The sequence below is a fragment of the Sipha flava genome, unplaced genomic scaffold, assembly GCF_003268045.1.
Source record: "Sipha flava isolate LNK unplaced genomic scaffold, YSA_version1 491_pilon_pilon, whole genome shotgun sequence".
In the NCBI taxonomy this organism is placed as follows: Eukaryota; Metazoa; Arthropoda; class Insecta; order Hemiptera; family Aphididae; genus Sipha; species Sipha flava.
This window is the reverse complement of record NW_020273322.1, coordinates 2,432-27,053: the sequence shown is the minus strand read 5'-3', so window position 1 is coordinate 27,053 and position 24,622 is coordinate 2,432. Positions and strand designations below refer to the sequence as shown.

General features: G+C 29.2%; 2 protein-coding genes across 2 annotated transcripts; one reads left to right on the top strand and one right to left on the bottom strand.

Annotated features, from left to right (window-relative positions):
• Positions 1-4,571: 4,571 nt before the first annotated feature.
• Positions 4,572-22,543, bottom strand: LOC112690167 (probable ATP-dependent RNA helicase DDX31). The gene is made up of 11 exons (XM_025564114.1): positions 22,251-22,543; positions 21,973-22,191; positions 20,722-20,988; positions 20,444-20,664; positions 20,069-20,327; positions 19,792-19,983; positions 19,256-19,446; positions 19,051-19,111; positions 17,661-17,760; positions 17,276-17,441; positions 4,572-4,792 (listed from the first exon to the last, which is right to left on the bottom strand). Exons 1-11 carry the CDS (start codon positions 22,365-22,367, stop codon positions 4,669-4,671), a joined length of 1,917 nt encoding a protein of 638 aa, XP_025419899.1. The 5' UTR covers positions 22,368-22,543; the 3' UTR covers positions 4,572-4,668.
• A 99-nt stretch (positions 22,544-22,642) lies between these two features.
• On the top strand, positions 22,643-24,309 carry LOC112690169 (28S ribosomal protein S10, mitochondrial). Its single transcript, XM_025564116.1, has 4 exons — positions 22,643-22,921; positions 22,997-23,127; positions 23,981-24,182; positions 24,250-24,309. Exons 1-4 carry the CDS (start codon positions 22,757-22,759, stop codon positions 24,307-24,309), a joined length of 558 nt encoding a protein of 185 aa, XP_025419901.1. The 5' UTR covers positions 22,643-22,756.
• The last annotated feature ends 313 nt before the right edge of the window (positions 24,310-24,622 follow it).

Sequence of the window (24,622 nt, the reverse complement as noted above, 5' to 3'; positions counted from 1 at the left end):
GTATTTCAAAAGTATTCAGAATACTTGAAAATAATTTTGAGTACAGTAATTAGAATACTGCCCAAGTCTGCGTTTAACAAATTAAGATGATGGTTAGGTGATTTTTTTTTTGTAATTTTCCCGCGCGGTCCCACCGCAGTAAAACAGTCGTTTTGCTAATCGCGCGTGTCACGGTAAACAATAAAGTCGATCTTAGAAATAAAGATCCCGCTGCAGTACCGTGTATGCATGTATGCACCTCGCGCGGGTGTGCTGTCGCATACGATTGAATCGGACAAAACAACGCTACCGGCGGCGGCAGCGTTCCCATTGTAGTGGCGCATTACAATTAAAATTCATCACGTTGTGTCGTCTTGTGTTATGTGAACGTGCATGTATATATATATATATGTATGTATATGCATGTGTACAACGATGGATAGACTCCCAATGGTCCGTCGTCGTCGCCGCAATACACCTGTATCGCGATGTATAGCCATTAATGGAAAACGCTTAACAAAGTACCGATCCCGACGACTACTATACGTATATACAAAGGTACTACCTTAAAGCTATCAGAAATTTCGATTATTATTATTGTTAATATCCTTGGCGAGGATGTGAGACACATGCGTGCATGTGAGGTCATTGATTTAACCTTGAGCCTCGGGCCATACGAATATGTGTAGGTACCTACATATGCAGGTGCGCGTACGGCAATTAAATATGTGTAATGTTTAACGTTGTCGTCGGACCATCGCGATCGATCCATCCCTTTGATGCGCCCTAAAAACAATTATAGCGGGTACATGCAGCGCTCGACTTGGGAAAAATAGCAAAAGTACTCAGATGTCACGTACAAATTTTGAGCCCCAACCTAATTAAAAACCGAAAATAACCGTATTCGTCTTCCCTTTAAGAAACATGTTACCACAAACCAACGACCAATTACTCATTATATTCACTTTCAAAGTTCGAAACATCACCTCATTACATAAATACAGTGTATATGTTTTTTGTCTGAAGGGGCTAAATTATGTCTTAAATTCAAATAACAAAAAAATGTAGTGGCAATAATTGTCATAACAAAAGTTATTGATGTTGATGCTTGATTATTTTCATTTATGGTGTACCGCTGTATCAGAAATTAATACTTAGGCGTATGCTTACATGTTTAGATTTAAAAAAAAAAAAAATTTAATTTTTTTAATTTTGTAAAAACTAAACTTCAATAGGGGAATGATACCATATCGATTTCCACGAGACAATATATTGACAATATATCGGCTCCGGTTGTGTAACCTTTAAGTGACTGTATTGCGTCCCATTACGATAACAATTTTTGATTCTTACTGAAACTCACTGCATTTTTTTACTATATTTGTGCCAATTACTTAGATCACTCACGCCTCCTTTCGGACATGTGGACTGATATGTCGAGTTTAGGTGATCGCATCACGAACTGTTGCGAATCTTTACACGCAAAATGTAATGCTGAGTTCACGGCTGCTTATCCTAACATTTTCAATTTCATGAACATTTTAAAGCAGATTCAGGCTGACAAGTATATAACGATCCGTAGCAAAAATACTGGGAAAAAATTAAAAAACAGCGAATCATTTGTATCGTCATTCAGAAATGTATTGATCAATTTCAACAAAGACAATTTACCAGAGTGAAGTATATATAAAATGTTTATATTCAAACCACAATTTTTATAGTATTCATGCAGTTAAATTTTTCTAGAGTTATTTTACTTATTTTTTTTACACATCAACAATATTTTTAACCATGTCTACAGAGAAGAATTTTCTTCAGTCATCAGCCTGTAAATGGGAAGAAAAATTTTGTCAATTGGAAGCCGATACGGTCACCTTCAAGTGAAAAGAGAGAGCCGAAGTGAACAAACCGAAGCCGATGCAGATACATCGAAATAAAGTACCATCTCACTCGTCCTTTTTCAAAAAAAACCTTAAGGGTACTTACGTGGGGCACTCAGTTTCCCTGCATTCCCACCCACAAATAGAGCACTGAGTATATGTAATGATGACGATGCGCGTGTGAAAAAATCATCAACTTCCTTACATGTAACAAAGTGTGCTCATCCATGCACGTATACCACGTAGTGATGAGAATTAGATCCGAATGCATATTAACATACCAATTTATTGTATTATTTTAACCTTTTAACCGTGCTATTTAAAATGAGCCAATCAGAAACGACTGGTCGTTTAGCAATGTATGGTATGTTAATACACGATCCAGATTCTCCAAAAATATAAATTTTCAGATTGCCAAATTTCAAAATGCGAATTTTGATTTTGACGTTGTGGATTTTCTTTAAGTATTTTAATTAAAAAATCAAATTATTACAAAATATGTGTAGCAATCAAGATGTTACTTTAAGTCATACATAAAAAAATAACGATTCAATTTTTGAAATCCGAAATTCGAATTTAGAATCCCATGAACCCGGACTTTGGAAAATCCTGATTTTTCCCATCACTAACACTACGTTACAATTATAATGATGTGCACATACACATAACACCACGTGCACATTACGATTGATAAACATTATTGTTTTCGACCAATCGGCTGCGGGCGATCGAGCGCATTATTTCGCTCGACATAGTGTATTTCGTTCATGTAAAATATATGATACGCCTACGGCCGTTATTTTATGAAATCACCGTGTCCGTGAAAATATCTTGATGTTACGCATCCGAGTCCATAACACCACGTGTGTATCATCTAACTCTAAAACGAACCGGGAAGTACTGAAACACCAGGAACGTCTAATGCCTCTCATTTCGTATCTTTTCCATGGCGTGAAAACAGCCCTGACCATTATTGTTATTGTTCAAATATTTCAATTTTAATTTTGGAGGGCATGAACGACACTTTACATACTATGTTATTAGAAAAAATTACAAAAGCTTTTTGAACAACAATAGAGATTAGTTAAACTTTTTTTTTTAAAAAAAAAGAGAAAAAATAAGGTTTTTTTAACTCTCTTGAAGACCATAAATCATGTGGCTTTTAGATTTTTTCAGGCCCGATACGGCGAAGTAATCGAATTGGGTATGGTCGAATTGTATTTATTTTAGTCGAATTGCACTTGGGTTTAAAAAAGGTAATATTCGATCACACTCCGGTAAAAAGCAGGTAGTGGTCGAACTGCACTTGGGCTCAAAAAAATATTTCAATAAAATTATCATGCATTTGAAGGGGTTAGATTTATTTTATTTAGTTACATTTATTACTATTTAGTAATCATTCGTGTGGTTAAAAATTTTTGTTTTATACATCACATTGTTATATGTTAATTATATATATCCACATTATAATTGTTAGATTGTACATTATTTTATATTATATTATACATATTATTATTAGGTATATATTTTTATTTTTAATCTTCAAATTTAATTATTGTCATTATTATAATTTTTTTTTGTCATTTCGATTATTTTTTGTAGTAATGACTAACTGTATTTAACTGTATATTAAAATATAATACACAATATATTACTGGATTTGAAAAAATTGTATGACTGACTACATTACTAAGAAGATTACAAGAATTGAATATTGAAAAAAGGTTAGCTTCAAATTTACAAATCAATTGTTTTAAATTGTATTTATTATATTTTACTATTTGTATTTAAAGTGATTACAACAAGTTGACTTTCAAATCAACGATTTAAAATTGTAAATATTTTATCATTTTTTTTTAACATATATTAACACACATTTTTAACCAAACTTACTTTAAAGTTGACAGTCCCAAGCCTGTAAAATTTAGAAGGAAAATGTGCGTAATTAAACGGCAACCAATTCGGCTATACCTAATAAAATACATTTTTCAAAGGGGAACCAATTCTGCTATACCTAATAAAATACCTTTTTCAGACGGGAACCAATTTGGCATGTGGGTTTGGAGCTCGAGAACCAATTTGGTACCAACCGACACGCCAATCAACTATTCAGAAAAATCAAGAAAGGCCCGCCAAAATGTTCGGTTGGTAGGATAAAAAAACGATGAATTTTCTTTATAATTTACAAAAGTAATATGTAAAATGACATTAAGAACAGATAGGAAAATATATTTTGAATTGTACGAATAATAGTATTAATTCAGTAATTGTTGAGCTATAATTGTTCTTACTAAAATCTCTTGGATAAAAAAAATTATAATATCCGTCATTATTATCTGTTACACCCGGCAGCGAGATTAAAATAAAAATCGCAGTGTTAAATTTCCGCGACCTTTTCCGACCCATGTACACTTTGAATTAGACTGTTTAACTTTACATTAAATTATATCCGTCCAATATATATCCAAGGGCGTACGATTTAAGGAAGAGAGGAATAATAATGATTATACATGAAGTAAACCCAACACGAAAATGTAGACGCCACACATAGAACTTTCCTCAGCAAGCGCACTGCAGCGTTTAAGTTTGGGAAGAAAAAAAAATCTAGAAAAAATTACAACTGACTCCTGGAATTGACCGTGCGGGACTAAATACAATAATAATGTGAACGAGAGAAATACATAACCAGTAATGAAAAACCGGCTATCCAAATAAATAAAAAAATGTATTTTATTTTCATTATAACAATACATTGTCGTTTACAAAATTGGCGATTCGATAATAACATTACATGTACGAATGAAATCTATTAATTCATTTTCCTTTTCTTGGCCTTCATTCCACTGTCGAACTCCGAAGTCGATCCGATTTTGTCCGATTTCCGTTTTTTAAACAATGGACCGCTATCGGACTTGGGTATTTTCCTTTGGTTTCTGCAAAACAACAAGATCATTTAATTTATATCTTAAATCAACTTCACGTAATATACAGTTATCTAGGATCATGCCTAGGGCCGGGTTAACCTAGGAGCAAAATGAGCATTTGATTCAGGGCGACAAATTTAGTGGGGTGGCATAAATAAAATCGTCCCAAAAAAATAAATATTATGTACAATAACTATTTAAGCAAGTTTTTCAATTATGATTAGAAAAAAAAAATGTAGGATGTTCCATAAAATCTACAACTTTTGAATCTGACGTTTTCTAATATCAAAATCATTTTAAGAATTATTTACATTTTACCTTCTTCAAATGCTAATTGGAAATATATCGTTTTCAGTTAAAAATTATTAAAAACTATTTAAGATCGTTATGAATACAAGAAAAAATAATGTCAAATGTATCAATTTTATGCATAGAATCTAATTTGGCTGAGAAAATGAAGTTAGAAGAACTAATACAAACATTTGCAATCATTAAATCCATATAAAAATACATTTAAAAAAAAAATAGTATTAGTATTTTTTTTAATTGACGTTAATATTAAAAATTACTTTAATTTTTATCTGGATATTTTTGAACCAATTTATTAATATTATAATTGTACTTTGAGACTGTTTTCCATTAATTTAAAAAAAATCTTTGAAAAAACTATTCTGTGACATTGAACATATAGTTATAATTTTTAGTGTAAGCAGATTAATTACCTATTACATATATTAGGTATATTTTATAATAGTATTTTATTTTTTAATTTATACATAGAAACCAAGAATATTTTTATTTTTTTTTTTTGTCTCATTACAACACCTTATTTGGGGGGGGGGAAGGCAAACATTATTTGCTCCAAGGCGGCATCGGCCTTTAATTCGGCACTAATTGTGCCACTATACCGAGAACTATACCTAAACCACGGCAAAGACGAGTTGAACACTTAACTATAAGGATATGATCAATGTTTATTTCAGGGGAGTGACTGAGGGGAGTATTACCCTTATATACCCCTCAAAGAAAAATATATATCTCTTGAAAAAAATATTTAATTTATAAATTATTTACTTTTATGGAATACCACATACCACCTCGAAATTTTACTATAGCCCCCTGGGATAGAAAGTCTGAAATAACTACTACAAATGATAACTCCGATTTTGCGTATATGTCGAATATTATCAAGAATTACTTGTATAGTTGACTAATCGTGAATACTATTATTTTCTGTAACGTGTTGTGTCGATCCGACGTTATCCAATTGTCGTGCAACAATGTATTTTTAAACGTTACGATAAATGGTCAAGCAGATTAATAGTGTTTCCTTTTGCAGTTTCTCGCCCGACGAAAAGTGCCAGTACGTACATGTAATGGACCATAATCACCAGTATTGAATGCAATATAAATAGACATATATTTATTAACTCTCTTGACAACTATCCGCGTTTTTGTCGTTCGCGTCCGCTGCAGAAACGCTCACGGGAGACCATAGAAAATATTTAAATTGTCCGTACAAAAGAGCCGATTACCGCCAGCGTACACATAATATATACCTGGTACAAAAACCCCCGGTGATTGCGTGACCTAATTTGTAATTTCTTACACTCTCACAACAATCGCTAATCGCCGGCAATTTGTCTTTGCGCGCACGTTACCCGCGCCCGCCGACCGGGTAGTACTACTACGTAGCGGTCCGACGTGTAAAATCAATTGCAACATTAAACAATCGAATCGACAAGAGTTACACAATCCCGAGACGTTAAAGTCAATTATCGATTTATGGTTTATTTTTTATTTAATCTAATACCCGCGTCGTAAGTTTAATACGAATATATATATATATATTTATATTATTTTTATTATTATGATTAAACAAACAACAACCCTACATTGTACTCCTGGGAACCGATTCACGTCACTAAATATTGGTTTACGCAGTGTATACGAATATACTGACGTAAACAGATACGTTTTCAGTGATAGTAATAAATCGTGTTTGTTAGGAACGAGGTACGATTAAAAATTTGAAAAATCCGCTATTGGGTGCATTCGATGTTTACAACCCCAATCTAATTTTAATACCGTGATCGTAATTTGCTGTTTTAAACGCATCTAATCCAAGATCCAAAATGATCTAGAACGTATACGAAGAGTAAAATAACTGCATGTATACTGGCAACATGGCACATTCACGCATTTAGGAGAAACTGCAAAGGCATCAACACTAATAGTGCGTCTTAGAGTATTTTTTTTACTCAAACGCGCACAAAATCATATTTAAGATCTATAAATCTATTATAGATATGGTGATAGTGCAAAGAAATATGCTTTTTTTTGTATTAACCGTCTTGAAAAATAGATAATACATGATAAAAAAATGAAACTAACCATTTAGTAAACCTATGGAGTATGAACACAAATATTTACAAGAAAAATCGGATGCAATAATCATGATGAAGACAATGTTCGGTTGTGATGACACGTTTTATATTTTCGTCGCTGTTCGTTCGTAAAAAAGAAAAAACTATTTCAGCAAATGTTATCAAACGGGTGCAAGTCACGCAGATAGACTTATAAAATGTTTGCTCTCTCGGGGGCAACGAATATGGTCTAAATACGTTACTATGGCTTACGCACGTATATATATATATATATATCATAATTTAACGAAGGGATGGGTCTCCGTGTGGCTTATGAGTACGTACGTGTATAATATAATACATAAACACAGGAAGATGCCGCGCGGGTCCTTTATTGTTCTATACGCGTATATGTAATATATATATACATATAAGAAAGACATGTTATATCGTCAAGATCCAGTTGAGAAATTAATGGACGACGAGAGCTGCTGAGAGCGTCTTGAACAATAAATGACTGTATTTTGAAAGGCTTTTGTTGTCGTGTGCTGCCGCGTACATATTATATTGTACGCGTGTACGCGCTGCGCCGCGAGAGTGTGCGATGTTGACTATCATTAACAACCGGGATTAAGCGCAACAACACCCTATAGTATAATATAGTATATATATATACATACGCGTGTATGTGTGTTTGCTCGTATTTATTTTTCAAACGTTTCTTTTTTTCTCGGTTTGGTTTTTTTCTTTTTCATTCTTTCGGTCGTTCCCATCCGTAATAGTATATATGCGCGATAATTCCAGAAATCCTATTATACGCTGGGAAACGCGCGACACGCTGCAACAACGATCATTTATCAACGATTTGCACGTCTCACGTTTCCAAAGTAGATATATAAATTGGCCGCATTTCATCCCGAACAACACGCAGTTATAATAAATATAATGTAGGGTGGAGGTCGCAAGTATATTAAACAATACGTGTGTGCAGTGGCGAACACAGGGGGGGTTAAGGGGTTGTAACCCCCCCCCCCCCCGACATTTTCTCCGATGTTTAGGTTAAAATTTACAAATTTTACAAGTTTAAAATATGAATAGTATTGAATACCTAGTATCATTGATTATAGAATAGTCTATTCTATTTTCAATGCTATTATTTAAATCAAAATATATTAAGGATTTGCATAATTTTGTTAATTGTAAAATGTGTTATATTTTTACCTTGACCCTCCCCTCGAAAAAAAATACTGTGTGCGCCACTGCGTGTGTGTATATAATATATATGTATATTTATATACATAATAATATATATATATATATATATGTGTGTGTGTGTGTGTGTGTGTGTGTGTGTGTGTGTGTATAGTTTATTATTTTTACGTTCGTTCGGAATTTAACAGAAATCCTAAACAATCGTCACCGTATATACGATTTTGATTGCGCGTTCCATCAACATAATTATACATAAATAAAACTAGAAATTGGAAACAATTTATTCTTTTTCATCTAGCAATCAATACTCTAAGACTTCGCCACCATCATTAAACTCCTCCGTTTTTCTTACTTCTGGGCTAATTCTCTTCATTTTTTAACTCCCCTTCTGTCATGGTCTTCTTCCACTACGCTTTAAACTACATATTTTTCTTGGTCACCCTCGTGGTTTTTTTTTCCGGTGACTTTAACTCCAATACATTTATTAAATCTACAATGACATGAAGCAAAGGAATTGAGGCGCATACGTTAACTTAATGAAAATAGCGCCTCGCTTAACTTACAAATAAATCAAAATATAATATCAAATTAAGTTGACATAGTATATTTGATAGAGTAGAAAAATTAAAAGACATCATAGAGATTATAATGGTTTAGCCGATAGTATGTTATCACTTTTATTTATTATAGTGGTGATAAACCTCAAACATGATGTTAAATATTCGTAACCATGTTATGTGTTCTTTTAAGTCTATGTATATGATGGGACGGATACGAGTAAGTACTATTTTTAACTTCTCAATAATTATTTATAGATGCATTGCGCAATCGGGTATCAGTGTTTCCGAAACCTGATGAACTGATAATAATTATCAATTATTGATAATATGACACCACTCGGTTGTCCATGTTTTAATCGAGCACTTAATAATTTTTAAATAGAAGATTGTACCTGTAACCCATTTGGAAGAATTTCTGAAAATTTAACGTTTTTTTAATTTATCTTCTAAATGATAATTTGTACTCAATAAATATTTGGGAAAATCTTTATGTTCACTTTGTTTGGCAAACTTGCTGGGTTGAAAAACTGAAAAAACATTTTAGTTTTCTTTGTTTCAATTAAAATTATAAAAGCCTTAAACGTATTTTTGATAGTCTGATACAGTGACATCTTCAAAAACTCACTATCTTTCAAAATCATTGACATTCTGCGATTTATAGTAACGTTGTGTGTTATTTCTATTATATTTTTTAAAACTTCATCAATTAATTGCTTATTAAAGTAAAAAAAAAAATACTAATTTCTACAACTAATATTATTAAAAATATGATATTAAGATTAAAAGCAAAATTTTAAGAAATTAATGAATATTTTTCTAAAATATTTAATATAAGTAAAAACACTTTTTAAAAGTTCAATATTTCTGTATACTTTCCTCGATTATATAGAAAATATCAAAGATATCAAACTCAAATATCAATGATCTACTCAATTATTATCGCATTACCACATTCCTACCATTTATTGACAGCATAACAAATGTTTTAACTCATTATTTTAGTGATGAAATATTTGGAAATTTCGATTTGGATTTGTCTTTACTTCATTTATTGACTCAGCTATTTTTGGATGAATAAAATCAAATCAAAAATGTAATGGATAAATTTGGAGGTTTTCTGTCTAAAAATTTATCAATTTCTAAAGACATCATTGAAATTGAGTTAAAATGAAAAATCGAATTGTGATATTAGTTTTGGATAACAATTATGAAATTAAGTCAAGTAAATTTCTGGACTCAACAATTAATACATTACAATATTGTGAAAGTATATTGTACCCATGTATTAGATTTTTTTTTTTGTTTTTTTTAAATATTATCTTTACCGACTAGCACTGCACCTGCATAATGCATTATTTTCCCCTTTAGTCGACTGAAACTAAAAACAGAATGATAGAAATAAGACTTAATTGGCTAGCTCTTAAGGGTACATAATTAAGCATAAAAAATCTTTCAAAATTGATATTGAAGAAATAATTAATGTATTAACAAAATCATTAAGAAGTCTAGATTTTACATTATAAATTACTATTATAATCAGATTTATATTTATAAACTAAATTTTTATAATATGTAGCATTAAATAAGTTACTATTTTTTGTTTTCTGTTTGAGACTTTGTGAAAAATAACATGTAAATAAATATTTAAATAGGACTATATTAATATGTAAACTCTAAAATGTATCTCGTACATCATATGTGCCTATTTGTAAATATCTTCCCCTCCTCCGTTATCTTAATAAAAATTGTATTAAGATAATTTCATCACGCCACAGTTTATACATGATTACTACAAGATTTAACTATGCAACATTTATTATTAAGTGATATTTTACTCACAGCTTTGATTTGTTATAATTGAAAATTTACAAACTATTACAATCTATTTGATAAATATATATTTCACATATTGCATTTAAAAAGCACAACGGACATTTAATATTTATTAATAACACGAACGCTATATCACTATTTTATATTCGATTTAAAATTTTATTCTAAAGTATATAAAATCTAAAGTATATGATTAATATTGTATAATATGTAGATAAGTATTTACTAAATATTACTGCAAAATTAACATTAAAAACAATCAAGAGGTTCAATCATCAATTTATTTACTATTTTATTAATTTTTGCCTAATTTTACTATGCATTGATTATAATTAATAAGCAAACATGTGCGTAACAATTATTACATTTTAAATCAAAATATGAATTTAAAAATAAATAAATTATTAATATCATAGTTATGTTATTAAATACAACGAAAAAATGTACTAACACAATGTAATTATTTGTTTAATGTTTTATCTCCTGCAATAATTTTTAGATAAAAAATACAAAAGAACTAACGTTCGACAATAGGTAACAGATCGTTATGGTCTATAATAATAATACACAAACGAAGAAAAAATAGAATTTTTCTAAAATTTATTGATAAATACTATATACCAAAGAGTGGGTATATAATATAGAGGAGGCATATATGTTGAGTGAAAAAAAAACCATTGTCTCGGCATAATGTTTATTAGTCGTCAACAAAAGAGGATCGGAAAAAGGCCCCCGAACCATTTTAATCATTATAACACAATTGATGATGATGGTATAATGATAATAATAAGTGAGGCAGCAGTTAATAACGTGTCTATCTGCTGGTGTATAATATGTATCAAGTTCTACTACAATAGTGCGAGCGAGTATGTGCGTATCAAACAAAAGGGTGTGATGCGGCGATAATGATGAAAGGATTTTGTCAGACGGGAGCTGCGACCGATAAACACAGAACCGATGGGGGGCAGACTATGAGAACCCCTGCAGCTACCAGAATTTAAAAACCTTCTCCGTACATATATCCTTTTTGTGTTTTATTTTTTTTCTTGCTTGTCTTTAAACAATAAGATTGTTGTTCGATTATAATCAGTGTGCGTCGAGAAATTAATAAGTTTTTAAATAGCGTCGACCCCGGCGGCCGAAACGAATTTCAAATCTAACTCGGAGAATCGAAAATATCACGGAAAAAAAAGAAAAGAAAAAATGTACACCCGATCGTGCGAAGGAACATATACTATTGGTATACATATAAGCGTGTGATTTGAGAGACCATAACTTTTTGCCGTTACAATCGATCGCTCGTTTCAGATTGTTTTAACAATTATCATTGTTGTATTATAGACGATATACTTCGATCAAACGGAATACACGTCGTATTTGTGTTGTTAAAGATTAAATTCTCATTTCTCTTGCAACGATAATAACACGTCCAAACGCGTGTGTAATATTCGTAAAATTAATTTTGATAAACATAAAAGTATGTGTACGAGTGTATGTACTCGAATGTATGGAGTAATATATTAATATAGTAATATGTACACGCATATAAGAACCGTGTTCTCTGGTTGAACAACTACTGCAGTTAGCAAACTGCTATATACAGGATTCCATTACGCTGCGAATTACACGTTGTTAGCAGAGAAAAAATAGGTTCTCGAGATAAAAATGACCGGTGATTTGTCAGTGGAAATTAACAAGGGATATTAAAGCAGATCATTTAATGGACCGTTGTGATATTGCCAAGAAATCTAAATGAACCACATTTCAAAAGATTTATTCTGACGCGGTTAATGTTTTGTTGTACCTATCAAACCCAGACAAATAATTCGACTCCGAGAAACATTTGTCTCCAAGTTTCCAAAAAAAAAAATATTTTTTTCAAAACGAAGAACTATTAATAAAACTGTTTGTAAGCGCCTGAACTGCCATGCACGTGAATTCTGAAATGTATTATTCACAGTGGACTATAATGCTCTCAATGTTCAACGTATAATATCAAACGATTTAACATTTAATTGCACTACGTGCAATGTAACTTAAACCGCATACACATAATATATAATAGTGAATACCTATATTGTTTCGGAAACATTACAAGGAGGGCTACCGTAAGTTAATGGACGATGATTATAAACAATATTGAATTCAAGAGATTATAGTACCATTACGGCAATTGAAGAGTTGCCAGGGGTCTTTAAAAGGAATGATACGAGATAGATCAAAGGATTAGAGCGTGAGTTGCTCTTAAGTTTACAGGTCAACTGCGGTATAATCACCTTCACTTTTTATTTTTCAAGAAACTTAATGCTTCACTTTCCATTTTCCTGATAGTTCAAAACAAAAATTAATTCCCCTAAAAAATGTTTGGAAAAAGATTCAAAATTTAACCTAACCTTACTTTTAAATTCTTATAATTAAGAACCCATTGTAGTTTATAATAACCATATGTTTTAACCTTGATACACGTAGAAGGTAATTATTGTAATCTAAATAATCAAATAACAATTGAATAGAAGATTTTAAGTGGGTTCGTTATTTTGGAGTGATGAGATGCTACAAGATTTAACACCCAGTGTAATTCCATATTGTGTCTTTGGATATTAACGATACTAAAATCAGAGGTTTCTAGCCAAGATATGATTGTAAAGTACCTTATGTATAATTTTACGATATAAGTACGAAAACTATTATATATATATATATAAAATTATTATATTTTATTTCATTCATTAATTATCCTATTAATATTTAATTATTACAAATGCGATCATTTGTTCAAAAAATATATAGTGGATGTAATATATTTTTTTAGAACTTCAGTGGGTGTTGATTAATGTAATCACAATCGCACGCAAGTTTCTTTTTCGCATATGTCTTAATTTAAATGTATTAATATATATGATTTATACATATAACGTGTATAATGTGCTGTGGAAAACATATACATCGTTATAAATTCAACGATTAAATGCGGTAAATATTTGAACATAGGCGGAAATCGGGGAGGGACTAAGCCCCCAGAAATATAAAGTACAGGTCTTAGCCCTCCTAGCCCTAAAAATTTTTATGTGACTAAAAATATAATAATTAATATAATCGTAAAATGCATTTTTAATAACTGAATTAAAAAAAAATATTCTGTGATAAAAATTAAATCAAATTCATAAGATTTTACAAACTTCTTGTCATGACCTGTAACGATACCCGTATAGGTTGTATAATTTAATAATTTCTGTTTAGAATACCTACTCCAAAAATTTTTAAGATAAGGCACCTAATTGTTTTTTTGTTTAAATTGTTGATTAAAAATGTCAAATTGTCAAACTTCGTAAATTGCCTAGTTGAAATAATTGCGCACAGTGGTATCTATAGGTATAATAAACAAATAATGCTCAGCCCCCCCCCCCCACAAATCTCACCAAATTTCTGCTTATGTATTTGAAACGCAATTTATTATCAGATAAAATTCAACGAATTTAACATTTACAATACACAATCTATATAAACAAATATCAGTCATTTATCTCTCTTTCTCGACCTCTTTTTTTGAGGTAATTTTACCATATTCTCTATCCGGACGTACTGAACGAAGAATTTATTTATCCGTAACGATTGTAACCAATATAACATAACATTATTTTAAAATAATTCGAATACTTTCATTTATACACAATATTATATACGTGTATTATACGGTGGTTGGAAAAAGTACATGAAAAATGTTCTGACCGTCCTTGAAGATTATGTGGCGCATATGCGGTTACATAATCGGGAAACCCAAGGCGCACATCCAATCGGTAATTGGTCTGAGCCAAATAATTGGATATCTTATTGTTGTTTACCCTTCCCCCTCGGTATCCAGAGCCCCGATTTTCCAGCTGAACCGCTCTGACAATAACAATTGACCTGTAACCAAAATCTTTTCAAGTACGCATCGTCTAGGTATTGTTGCTGCAAACTGTAGAGCTAATAACAAAATAAATAACAATCGGATCTCATAATACGACTTGCGTCGAAGGCACAATTTAATAGATAGTTTTATCTCACAGCCGGAAAATTAAAAATATAATCCTATGATGCAGTCTTAGAATAATATATTATGTACAAAATGTATCACATTATAATATGCCAATAATCAGCTTCACAATGAAACACAATGTAATTATTTTCATTATAAATTATACTGAACATGTTAATTTATAAAATATATTTAATTTCCATAGGCCATAATACAGCGTATGGTACAAAAAACGTATAAAAAGAATCTTATTTTGACGGAAGATAAAAACCCATTGATAATGTTTACCAGATACCTACTTGAAAATACATATAAGTTTTCATACATGTATTTAACGAATATGAATATTTTTCTTTTTTTTTTTTTAATAATATTAGAAACAATATAAATACTTAAGATAAACATTGTATCAATTTTACAATTTTAATACTCACGCATCCATACATATAATCAGAATTAGACGTCATTGAATATATTACGAACATATGTTTAAAATAAAATCATATTCTATTAATTTAGAGTAAAAGTATTTTTCCAAGGCGGAATTATACCAGATTCAGAAAACAACAATTTAACAATTAAAAATATACTCAAGACATACAGAACATACTTTGTAAACAGAATTAAATAATTGTAATAGTGCGTTAGGTAATATTTTTATTTTAAGAAAATGAACCTCTATGTATAAAAAACAATAAAAGACTAACATAAAGCAATGGTTGATATTAGGAGGGATATCAATACGAATAACTTGGGTTTTCATAAAAATGTTGTTTATATTTAAATTTTAAGAAAACAACCTATTGACAATAAAGTAAAGTATCCTCCTTCTCAGTCCCGAAAACAAATTAAGAGTAATTTTTCAGTAAGCTGAACACAATAATCATACTGACATCATGTACACAATGGAAAGTAGATTGTTTGAAGGAAAACCGTTCCATTTTCACACTTTTGATGTCGTCCTTTGTGTTCAAAATCGATTATCACACAGTTACGAACAATCGGGCACTTAAAAAGAAAAACGATGCAAATCTTCAATTCAGAAAAATGAATACATGTAAAGTTCTAACTCAATTTCTAGTCAAAAACTAAAGTCATTAATATTGAATCAGAACCATAACAATTTAGATTGTTGACATTTTCCTATCCAGTCACCTTATTTTAAATGTATTAAAATAAAATTATAATAATATTAATCTTTGATTCTAGATTATTTAAACTCTAACTATATAAATAGTCTGTAAGTAGTTCTACTTAAATACATCCAAGGTCTGATCGCTTATTAGTTTCAAATTTTTACTTTACAGTTAACACATAAAATATACTTATTTATTACAAATATTTAAGTACTGCAATTTGATTACCTTGAATATAACATGACATAACAAATGGTAATTTATAATGAAACGTTTTAAGGCCAAAATAGTTTCACTTAGCATTCACAATACTAACAATTGTATCTTATATGAATCAATTACCTGAACCAAAGAAAATAAATGTCTAAAAAATAGGCTTAAGAGTTTTATTTTCAATATCAATTTTCCAGTCCACCAGACCTTAACAGTATTACACCTTTTACTAGACCAAATAGTAATAGTTGTGAAAAATCGATTGAAATAGTAAAAAAAGTCAAATTATTCACCATTGTCATTATTGTGCTAAAACTAAATAAATAACATAATGGTTTATATTTTTAAGTACCTCGTATAGTCATAAATCATTTTAACTTTTAAACATAAAACTTATACTTATAAAAATATAATTTAACAACAAAGCAATGATGTATTATTACACACTATAATTTATAAGAAATCATATATTGAAACTATTATATTTTTATGCTGAAATCCTAAGACGATAGAAATCATAAATAAGTTTGAACATAACTCTTTGAATATATATTTATTATATATGAGTAAATTGTAAAAAACGAGTACTCATAGTACTCTAGAATATTCAGAAGTTATTAAGTAGACCAAGAATAGTTTTAGATATGTCCTTGGTGTTCAATATTCAGTTTTTTGACAAATAAAATGATATTATTATTAGTAATATTATTTAAATAATAATGTATCTAAGTATAGTTACTTATACATTAATATTAACAATTAATTATTTCATAAAATCTGATCAAATTATATTACAATTAAATATATTTTCCTATATTGTTAATGCCATTATTTTGTAAATGATATAATACAGAATCATAAATAAATGAGTAAAATATCAATAACTAACCATATTTAAGTTAAAATATACATTTAAACCAATTTATAAACTTAGTTTACTAATATAATTAAGACTATTGGGTATAAAGATAAAAAGTTTTCTCAAAATTTACCCCAAGCAAAATTATAGACTTACTTAAATTTACAACCAATGACATTGTTACTGTCTTAATGAATTTAATGGCTTTCCATTTGAGTAAGTAAAATGTAAATAACTTAGGTATTAAAAATATTTTAAACTGTAGTAAAATAATATAAAATTTACTACTACTAACTTCATTCTAGGATCCTTTTTCGGTTTACCAATGCCTCCAATTATTCTTGGTGCATCACGTAGAGCAAAACTCTTAGCATAATGTCCAAGATGACAATCTTTAAAATTAAATACTTCTCGACTGCTTTTTGGATAACTTGCATAGGATCTAACCCAAGATTTGAAACCTACATGACAAAAATCAATATTTCAGCACTAAATATAAATAATAACTAAAAATTAATATTTGTATAATAGATTTTGTATAAGAATTTCAATTATTATGAAACACAAAAACGGATCAATAGAATAAATAACCAACCATAATAAAAATATATAAAAATACAAATCAAATAATTTATTTTACAAATGCTAAACAAATGTATTAAAAAGATAATAGCCAATACCGTTACAGCCCAATTCGTGAAGACGATCTTGTTCAACAACCGCAGTTTCCATACGAGATTGTAAAATATTAGCTGCCATTTCAGCTGTTTTTACATATTCCTGAGAGGAAAAAATATTTTTATTATTTTTTTAGATATTTATTTTTTATTTTTTATACAAATTACACAAACTATACTAAAAAAGCACAATGAGTGTATGTGAAGAGGGTAGTACATCAGGAAATACGGGAGTAAGAAGTCACCCATTAGTAACACTAGGCTTGTGTATAGATTACGTTATCTATGGCTTAGTGGAAAGAAATACGTGTGTATGCGAGGGAAAGATCGTTAGGAGTTTATTAGATTGATTAGGAGGTCCCTGCACCATCTCCTTTTCAAACGTCGAGGAACTTTGGGTAATGTTACAGTATTTAGATTCTTGATTAGTTTGGTTTTGGTGGTTAGCTAGATGTGCAAAGAATCGCTTGTAATAAATTACCGATTCTTCTTCAATTGATTTCATATGCAAGTCTTTGTGGAGGGTTTGATTGGCTACATATGGTGGAGCGTTTGCTATTTTGCAGAGAGTGATGTTCTGGAAGGCCTGTATTTTATTGATATTAGTTTTTTTGGCCGATCCCCACAATTGTAATCCATAAGTCCAAATGGGTTTTAGTAAAGATTTATAAATGAGCAGTTTAGTTTCTAGATTAGTAAATTTATTTTTTATTAAGAGATGTTTAAGGGTGCGAGATCAAGAATTTAAAATTAATCTTTTGGACCTTATGTGCTGCTCCCAGGTTAATCTTTTATCGAGGGTCAATCCTAAGTATTTAACGGTATTAGACAATTAGGTTAAGTTAAATCCACAAATACAAATGGACAAATTTCGTGTTTTAGCGTAAAGGTTGTGTGTACTGACTTGTTGTGATTTAGTTTTATTCTTCATTTGGAGTACCATTGCGAAATAAGGTCTAATTGTATTTGAAGATTGGCCATAGTAATTAGATGATTTTCATGTATTGAAATTAACACTTTATCATCTGCGTAATCAGCAACTAGGGTATCTTGTATTATGAGCTGGTCTGAGGCATATATGTTAAATAGAAGGGGAGATAGGATACCTCCTTGAGGTACTCCTGCTTTGATTAGAGCTATTTCTGAGATGCAGGAGCCAAAGCGAGTTTGAAAATATTTATCTGTTAGATAGGATTTGATTATAAGAAATAGAGGTGACAGGAGACAATTACGAAGTTTGAATAGAAGACTACTTAAAAGTATTTAAGAAATTATTTTAAAATAATTAGAAATTAATAGAGCATTTAATTTATTGCATTATCAATATCAAATATATATTATCCATTTATAAATAATCATCATTCAATAATTTTTATGAAGATAATTTACTTACCCCTTCAAACTCCATTGTAAGAATTGATGTCAAACATTTATCCATCTTTAACTCAGAAGCTCTAAAATTTATAAATAATAATGAATTAATAATTTAATAATAATAAAATATACTTATTTTTTTTTGAAATAAATACATTATAATAAAAATTAAAGTAAGTATTTTAATTTTATTTTGTTCTTCTTAACTATGTTTGAAATCTTACATAATAGAATGATCTTGAAGTTTGGCTATAAACAAAGCTTCATGTGGTGTCAAGAATAAAATTGCTTCACCTTTCTGACCAACTCTTGCAGTTCGACCAACTCTGTGTACATAATCTGTAGGTGTAATTGGTGCATTGAACTGTATTATACGATCTACCAAAGGTAAATCTAGACCTCTAGATGCCACATCCTAAAAATATTTTGTCATCATTAATTGTACTTATAACAAACAGTTTTTTTAGATTGGTGAAACATTACATTAAAATCTTCAATACTTTAATTTATTTTAGCAATTAATGAAAGAAATTAAATAAAGAATAGTAAAATAATAAAGACCAACAATAATAAATTAAAAAATATTTTATGATTTTAATATCAAAATACAATTAAAAACTTTCATGTTACTTTGATTTAAATAATTTAAATAATAATATGAGATAAAAATCAATAACAATAAAATAAATATAAATTATAAATTAAATTTCTTCATTCAAAAACATGAGTTATTACAAATTAAAACAAAAAACAAACATACGGTACAAAACAATACTCCGTGATTTGCTGCTTTAAATGATTTGAAAACATCCATACGTTCTACTTGAGTCATATTTCCATGAAGTTTAAACATTGTTAAGCAAGTTAAAACAGTGGTTAATAGTTCAGTATAAAAGTCAACCATATCTTGAGTAGCCATAAAAACTAATGTTTTACTTGAATTCTGACCTTTCTAAAAGAAAAGATTTAATTTATATAAAAAAAAAAATTATTAATTAAACATCAATAGTATGTGTTTCTAAAATATGAAGCATTACTTGTAATTTTTGTAACAATACACCAGAAAGTGTAACCAATCTTAATTTAGGAGGAGCTATGACATAATATTGCATAAGACTATCAGGTATTGCTAAGCATTCTGGATCAGAAACTCCTATGGAAGATGCATCAATATGAACAGGGTCTTTGAGTGATAATCCTGCAAGCCGCTGTACTCCTTCAGATAAAGTAGCAGATAATAGGATAGTTTGTCGAGATATAGACTCATCACGCTGTTCGTCAACAGCAGATAATATACTGAGAAATAATAACATCAAAATTAAACAATTATTAAAATTATATTAATAATATATATTTATTAATTAATACTATTAACTGATATCAATATTTTAGATAATTTAAATCAAATTTACCTTGTGATATCTTTTTCATATCCAAGATCAAGCATCCTATCAGCTTCATCAATTATTAACCATTGAAGTGATTTAAATGATATTGATTTGGTGTTCATTGTGTGGTCCAATAATCGCCCAGGTGTTCCTATAAGTATTGTGATACCTTTTCTCATACGAGCTTTTTCAGATTTTCGTTTTTCACCACCAGTAAACATACCCGGTACAAGCCATGTGTAAGGCTACAAAACCATATATTACATTACTATTGATAATTTTAAATCATTTTATGAACTTACTTTCAATAATTTGATAAAATTGTCATAGGTTTGTAACGCCAATTCTCTGGTTGGCAAAATAATTAATGCTCGGAGACCATCTGTTCTAGATAATTTTGGACGAATCTTGTGTAACGACTCAATAAGTGGAACAGCATATGCAAATGTCTTACCACTCCCAGTTTCAGATTGAATCATAGCATCTTTACCTGAATATAAGACTGGGATGGCTTGACTTTGAACAGTAGTCAATTTAGTCACTCCTAAGGTCTGTTCTAAATTTGCAACCTAATAACAATGAACCAAATTAAAAAGAGTTAATTTTAATAAAATAAAAAATAGAATTAAGTAATTCAGCTGTAATATTATAATTTATAATTATTGTTATACATTAACTCAATAATTATTAAATACAATTAATTAAATAATAAACTATATTATTTAAAATAAAATATAAAACCATCAAATAATAAAAAAATATGTTTAGTATAAAATAATTTCAGAAACAATATTTAAAATTTGTCTTTTAGACAGGAACATTAATCTGAACAAATATATGTTTTGTAAAATCACATTGGTTAACTAATTTTAAAATAAAAATATTTTAACTATAAATATTTAATATAATGAGTTAAAATTTTTCTAATGATCAATAATTTAAATATTTATTTGGTTTTGCTTGATATCTACCAATTCTACAATATTAAAAACTTTAATGGAAAAAACCAAACGTTATAACAACTTTTAATTTTAAATTATATAATCAATAATCTCGTTAATAACAGAACATTAATTTTGAAGACATTGCAAAATGTTGTACATATATAAAACTATTGTTTGAATAATTATTACTTTGATTAACTCTGATAAAATATTTACTTTTTAAAATTAATCGTTATGATAAGGACTTGGATTTAAATGTATTAAAAACCATACTAAAATCTAAAAAAAAAAATACAAAATAAAAGTTTTGTTTTTGAAGTGTTTGTTAAATATACCAAGTACTTGGAACTTTGAACTAACTTTTTTTGGAAGACATTGTCTAAGGTCATTTAAAAAAGGTGCCTTTTGCATTAAAATCCAGACCCTAGTTATTATAATTAAGTATGTACTGATTATTGAATGATGCTTTTGAAATAACAAAACAAAAATAGCTTTGTACTATAACTTTTTAATTTAAAATTAAATTTTAACAGAGCACAAAAATAAAACATACGATATTAATAACTAAATAAGGTAATAATATTTTTAAGAAAAGTTTGCTCAACTTACCATATGTGGGTGTAGATCAGTTAAATCCTTAAATGTTGAAGTTGAAAACAAAGAGTTTTTGTTTTTTTTAATTACAGTTTGGTTCTCGGCTTGTTTATTGATAACGCCTACAGGTACTTGTGGATTATTTCTAAACATCGCAGATACATATCCATTATTTTTGTCGTCCGAATTTCTCTTTTGATTTTTTCCATTAGACTTTGGGCCGTTACCATTCTCCTGAGGATAAAAAAATGTATTGCACAAAGCAAAAATATGTGTATTTAAGTTGCACTTACTTTTCTACCGAACTTTGATCTTTTATTAACACCAAATGTTTTCGAATTCACAGGATCTTTTTCTGGATTAATAACATAGTTGTTGTCCAAACCATCACCGAATTCGTCACAAAACATTGTAATTTCTAGAGCAATGTCAATTTAAGAAGACAATTATTTCGATAATTAAAATGAAATAATAATGCAAATTTTACTTTGCATCGGTCAGATGTTACGTTTTTAAAAACAAATTTGAAAACTTTCAAGTCCGATACATCGAGACTCAAGTTTTAAGTGTTTCCACTATCAGTAACCTTAAAAGACCACGTGCGAAGATAAGAACCATAGCTATATCTATGTATGTGATCAAATCTGTTCCAAACCACAACAGCATGATAACGTTGTCGCGATTTGGCTCGGTGATAAACGTCCGAGCGGATAATGGTTATTCTATCAATCCATGATACCCGCATCTATAACTCGACGCGTTCGACGATTTTTCTTCACGTTTACGTGTCTAATATCTCATGCTCATCGACGAAATGACGTCCTTTCTGAAAAACGTACTGTTGAACAGAAGAAAAACTGCTGCGTTCTTGTCGGCAAGCCTTAACTCGCCGTCGAGATGGTTTTGTGCCAGCCAGACACAACCAATCGACAACAATGCCGATACATTGCCACCCGTTTCACAGGTATTTCATTATTCATCCTATTGGTCTCCATCGGGACACAAGCTAATGTCATTTTCCGTGTGTTTCTTTTTCCAGAATGACCAACTTGACAAATTGTACAAGACTATAGAATTTGAGTGTCGTGGAAATGACCCCGCCGTATTGCGCAGTTATACTCAATTTGCTACAATGGCAGCTAATGAACTAGGGATTCAAATTGGAAAATGGTATGTTTCAGTATACACATCTTATATTAGTCATACATGACCAAGTAAAGGAACCTGAATGTTTTTTTATTTAAATTAATAAATAAAGGACTTATAGTTAAGTTTGCATCAATACATGATGGTTTAAGCACAGATTAGATGTAACATTTATTATTTCAAAATAATATTTTTAAAAGGTTAACTATAACTTACAAATGTAACTATTGATATTTTGTCAATATTCAAATCTGAAAAAATATGCACTTTAAATTATTTTAATATATAGCTCTACTTATGTAAAATACAAGCAATTCCAAACTTCTCATTAAATAACTAAATTTTGAATTATAAAAATTAAAAATACATATAAATTGTTCTAAAATCTGAATAAATCTTATGTGTTTTTAAATTTTATTACCACTCTATTCCTCTTTAAAAATGTTGACCTATGATGGTTAATTAAAAAAAAAAAATCTTAATGTTTAATAACACATCAAAAAATACATAAAGTGTATCTTAGATTTAGTTTTATTTGTGTTATGATTGTATTATTAAAATTAAATGGAACATATTTTTAAAAATATATGTTAAAATAATTATTTTCCCATTGGAGTTGTTTACTACAGTTATAGTTTATAATAATATTTTTAATGTAACTATTGAATTTTTTTAAAAAAAATTAACCAACATATTTGTGGCTATAATTTAAACACCTTAGAACAACTTTTCTTTTTTTTAATCAATCAATTTATTATTGTTCTAAAAAATAATAACATTTTAATATATATTTCAAAATAATCATTGATTATTCCAAAAAATTAAAATATTAACATTTTTTCATCACAACCAATGTAAATGTAATATATTTTTTTAGCTGGTCTCCTCGTAAAGCCCATCATGAACGATATACATTATTGCGATCTATTCATGTTCACAAAAAATGTAGAGTGCAGTATGAGGTAAGAACATGGTTTAGATTCATTCATTTTCATAAGCTTACTGGATCTACTGCAGAAACCTTTTTGGAGTACACACAGAGAAATTTACCTGAAGGAGTTGCACTTAAAGTAACCAAAGTTAGTGTTATAATTAAGTTTTATCATAATTTAATTGACATCTAAAATGTTTATGAAACTGTTGCAGGTACTTTTAGAAAAAAATCCTGAAAGTATTGCGTCACATATGAAATTGAAAATAGTTTGATTAATATCATTAAATAGTTGTAAATGTAAAACATAAAATTTTATTTTTATTATTAATTTTTTTTGTGTGTATAAAATGTAAATGAATAAGATCCACAATTAAAATTTTGAGTGACTGATTTCTTGTTATTTTATTTGCCTACAATTTTTTATTGATTCTTAAGATAACAAAAAAAAAAAAATTGTTTATTTATGGCCATTTCAATACCAAAATGAATAAAAAAAAAAACAGTTCATGGAATATATATAAAATTCAATATATAGTTAGTAATTAATTTATCATAACTTAATCACTAAATATATATATATATATA

Coding starts and splice junctions, on each gene's coding strand:
- LOC112690169 (XM_025564116.1), top strand. CDS start 22,757: ATGCTCATCGACGAAATGACGTCCTTTCTGAAAAACGTACTGTTGAAC. Junction 23,128..23,980: donor GGGATTCAAATTGGAAAATG/GTATGTTTCAGT, acceptor ATATTTTTTTAG/CTGGTCTCCTCGTAAAGCCC. Junction 24,183..24,249: donor TTGCACTTAAAGTAACCAAA/GTTAGTGTTATA, acceptor AAACTGTTGCAG/GTACTTTTAGAAAAAAATCC.
- LOC112690167 (XM_025564114.1), bottom strand. CDS start 22,367: ATGTTTTGTGACGAATTCGGTGATGGTTTGGACAACAACTATGTTATT. Junction 19,447..19,791: donor ACGGAGTATTGTTTTGTACC/GTATGTTTGTTT, acceptor AAATATTTTTAG/GATGTGGCATCTAGAGGTCT. Junction 17,442..17,660: donor TCACGAATTGGGCTGTAACG/GTATTGGCTATT, acceptor TTTGTCATGTAG/GTTTCAAATCTTGGGTTAGA.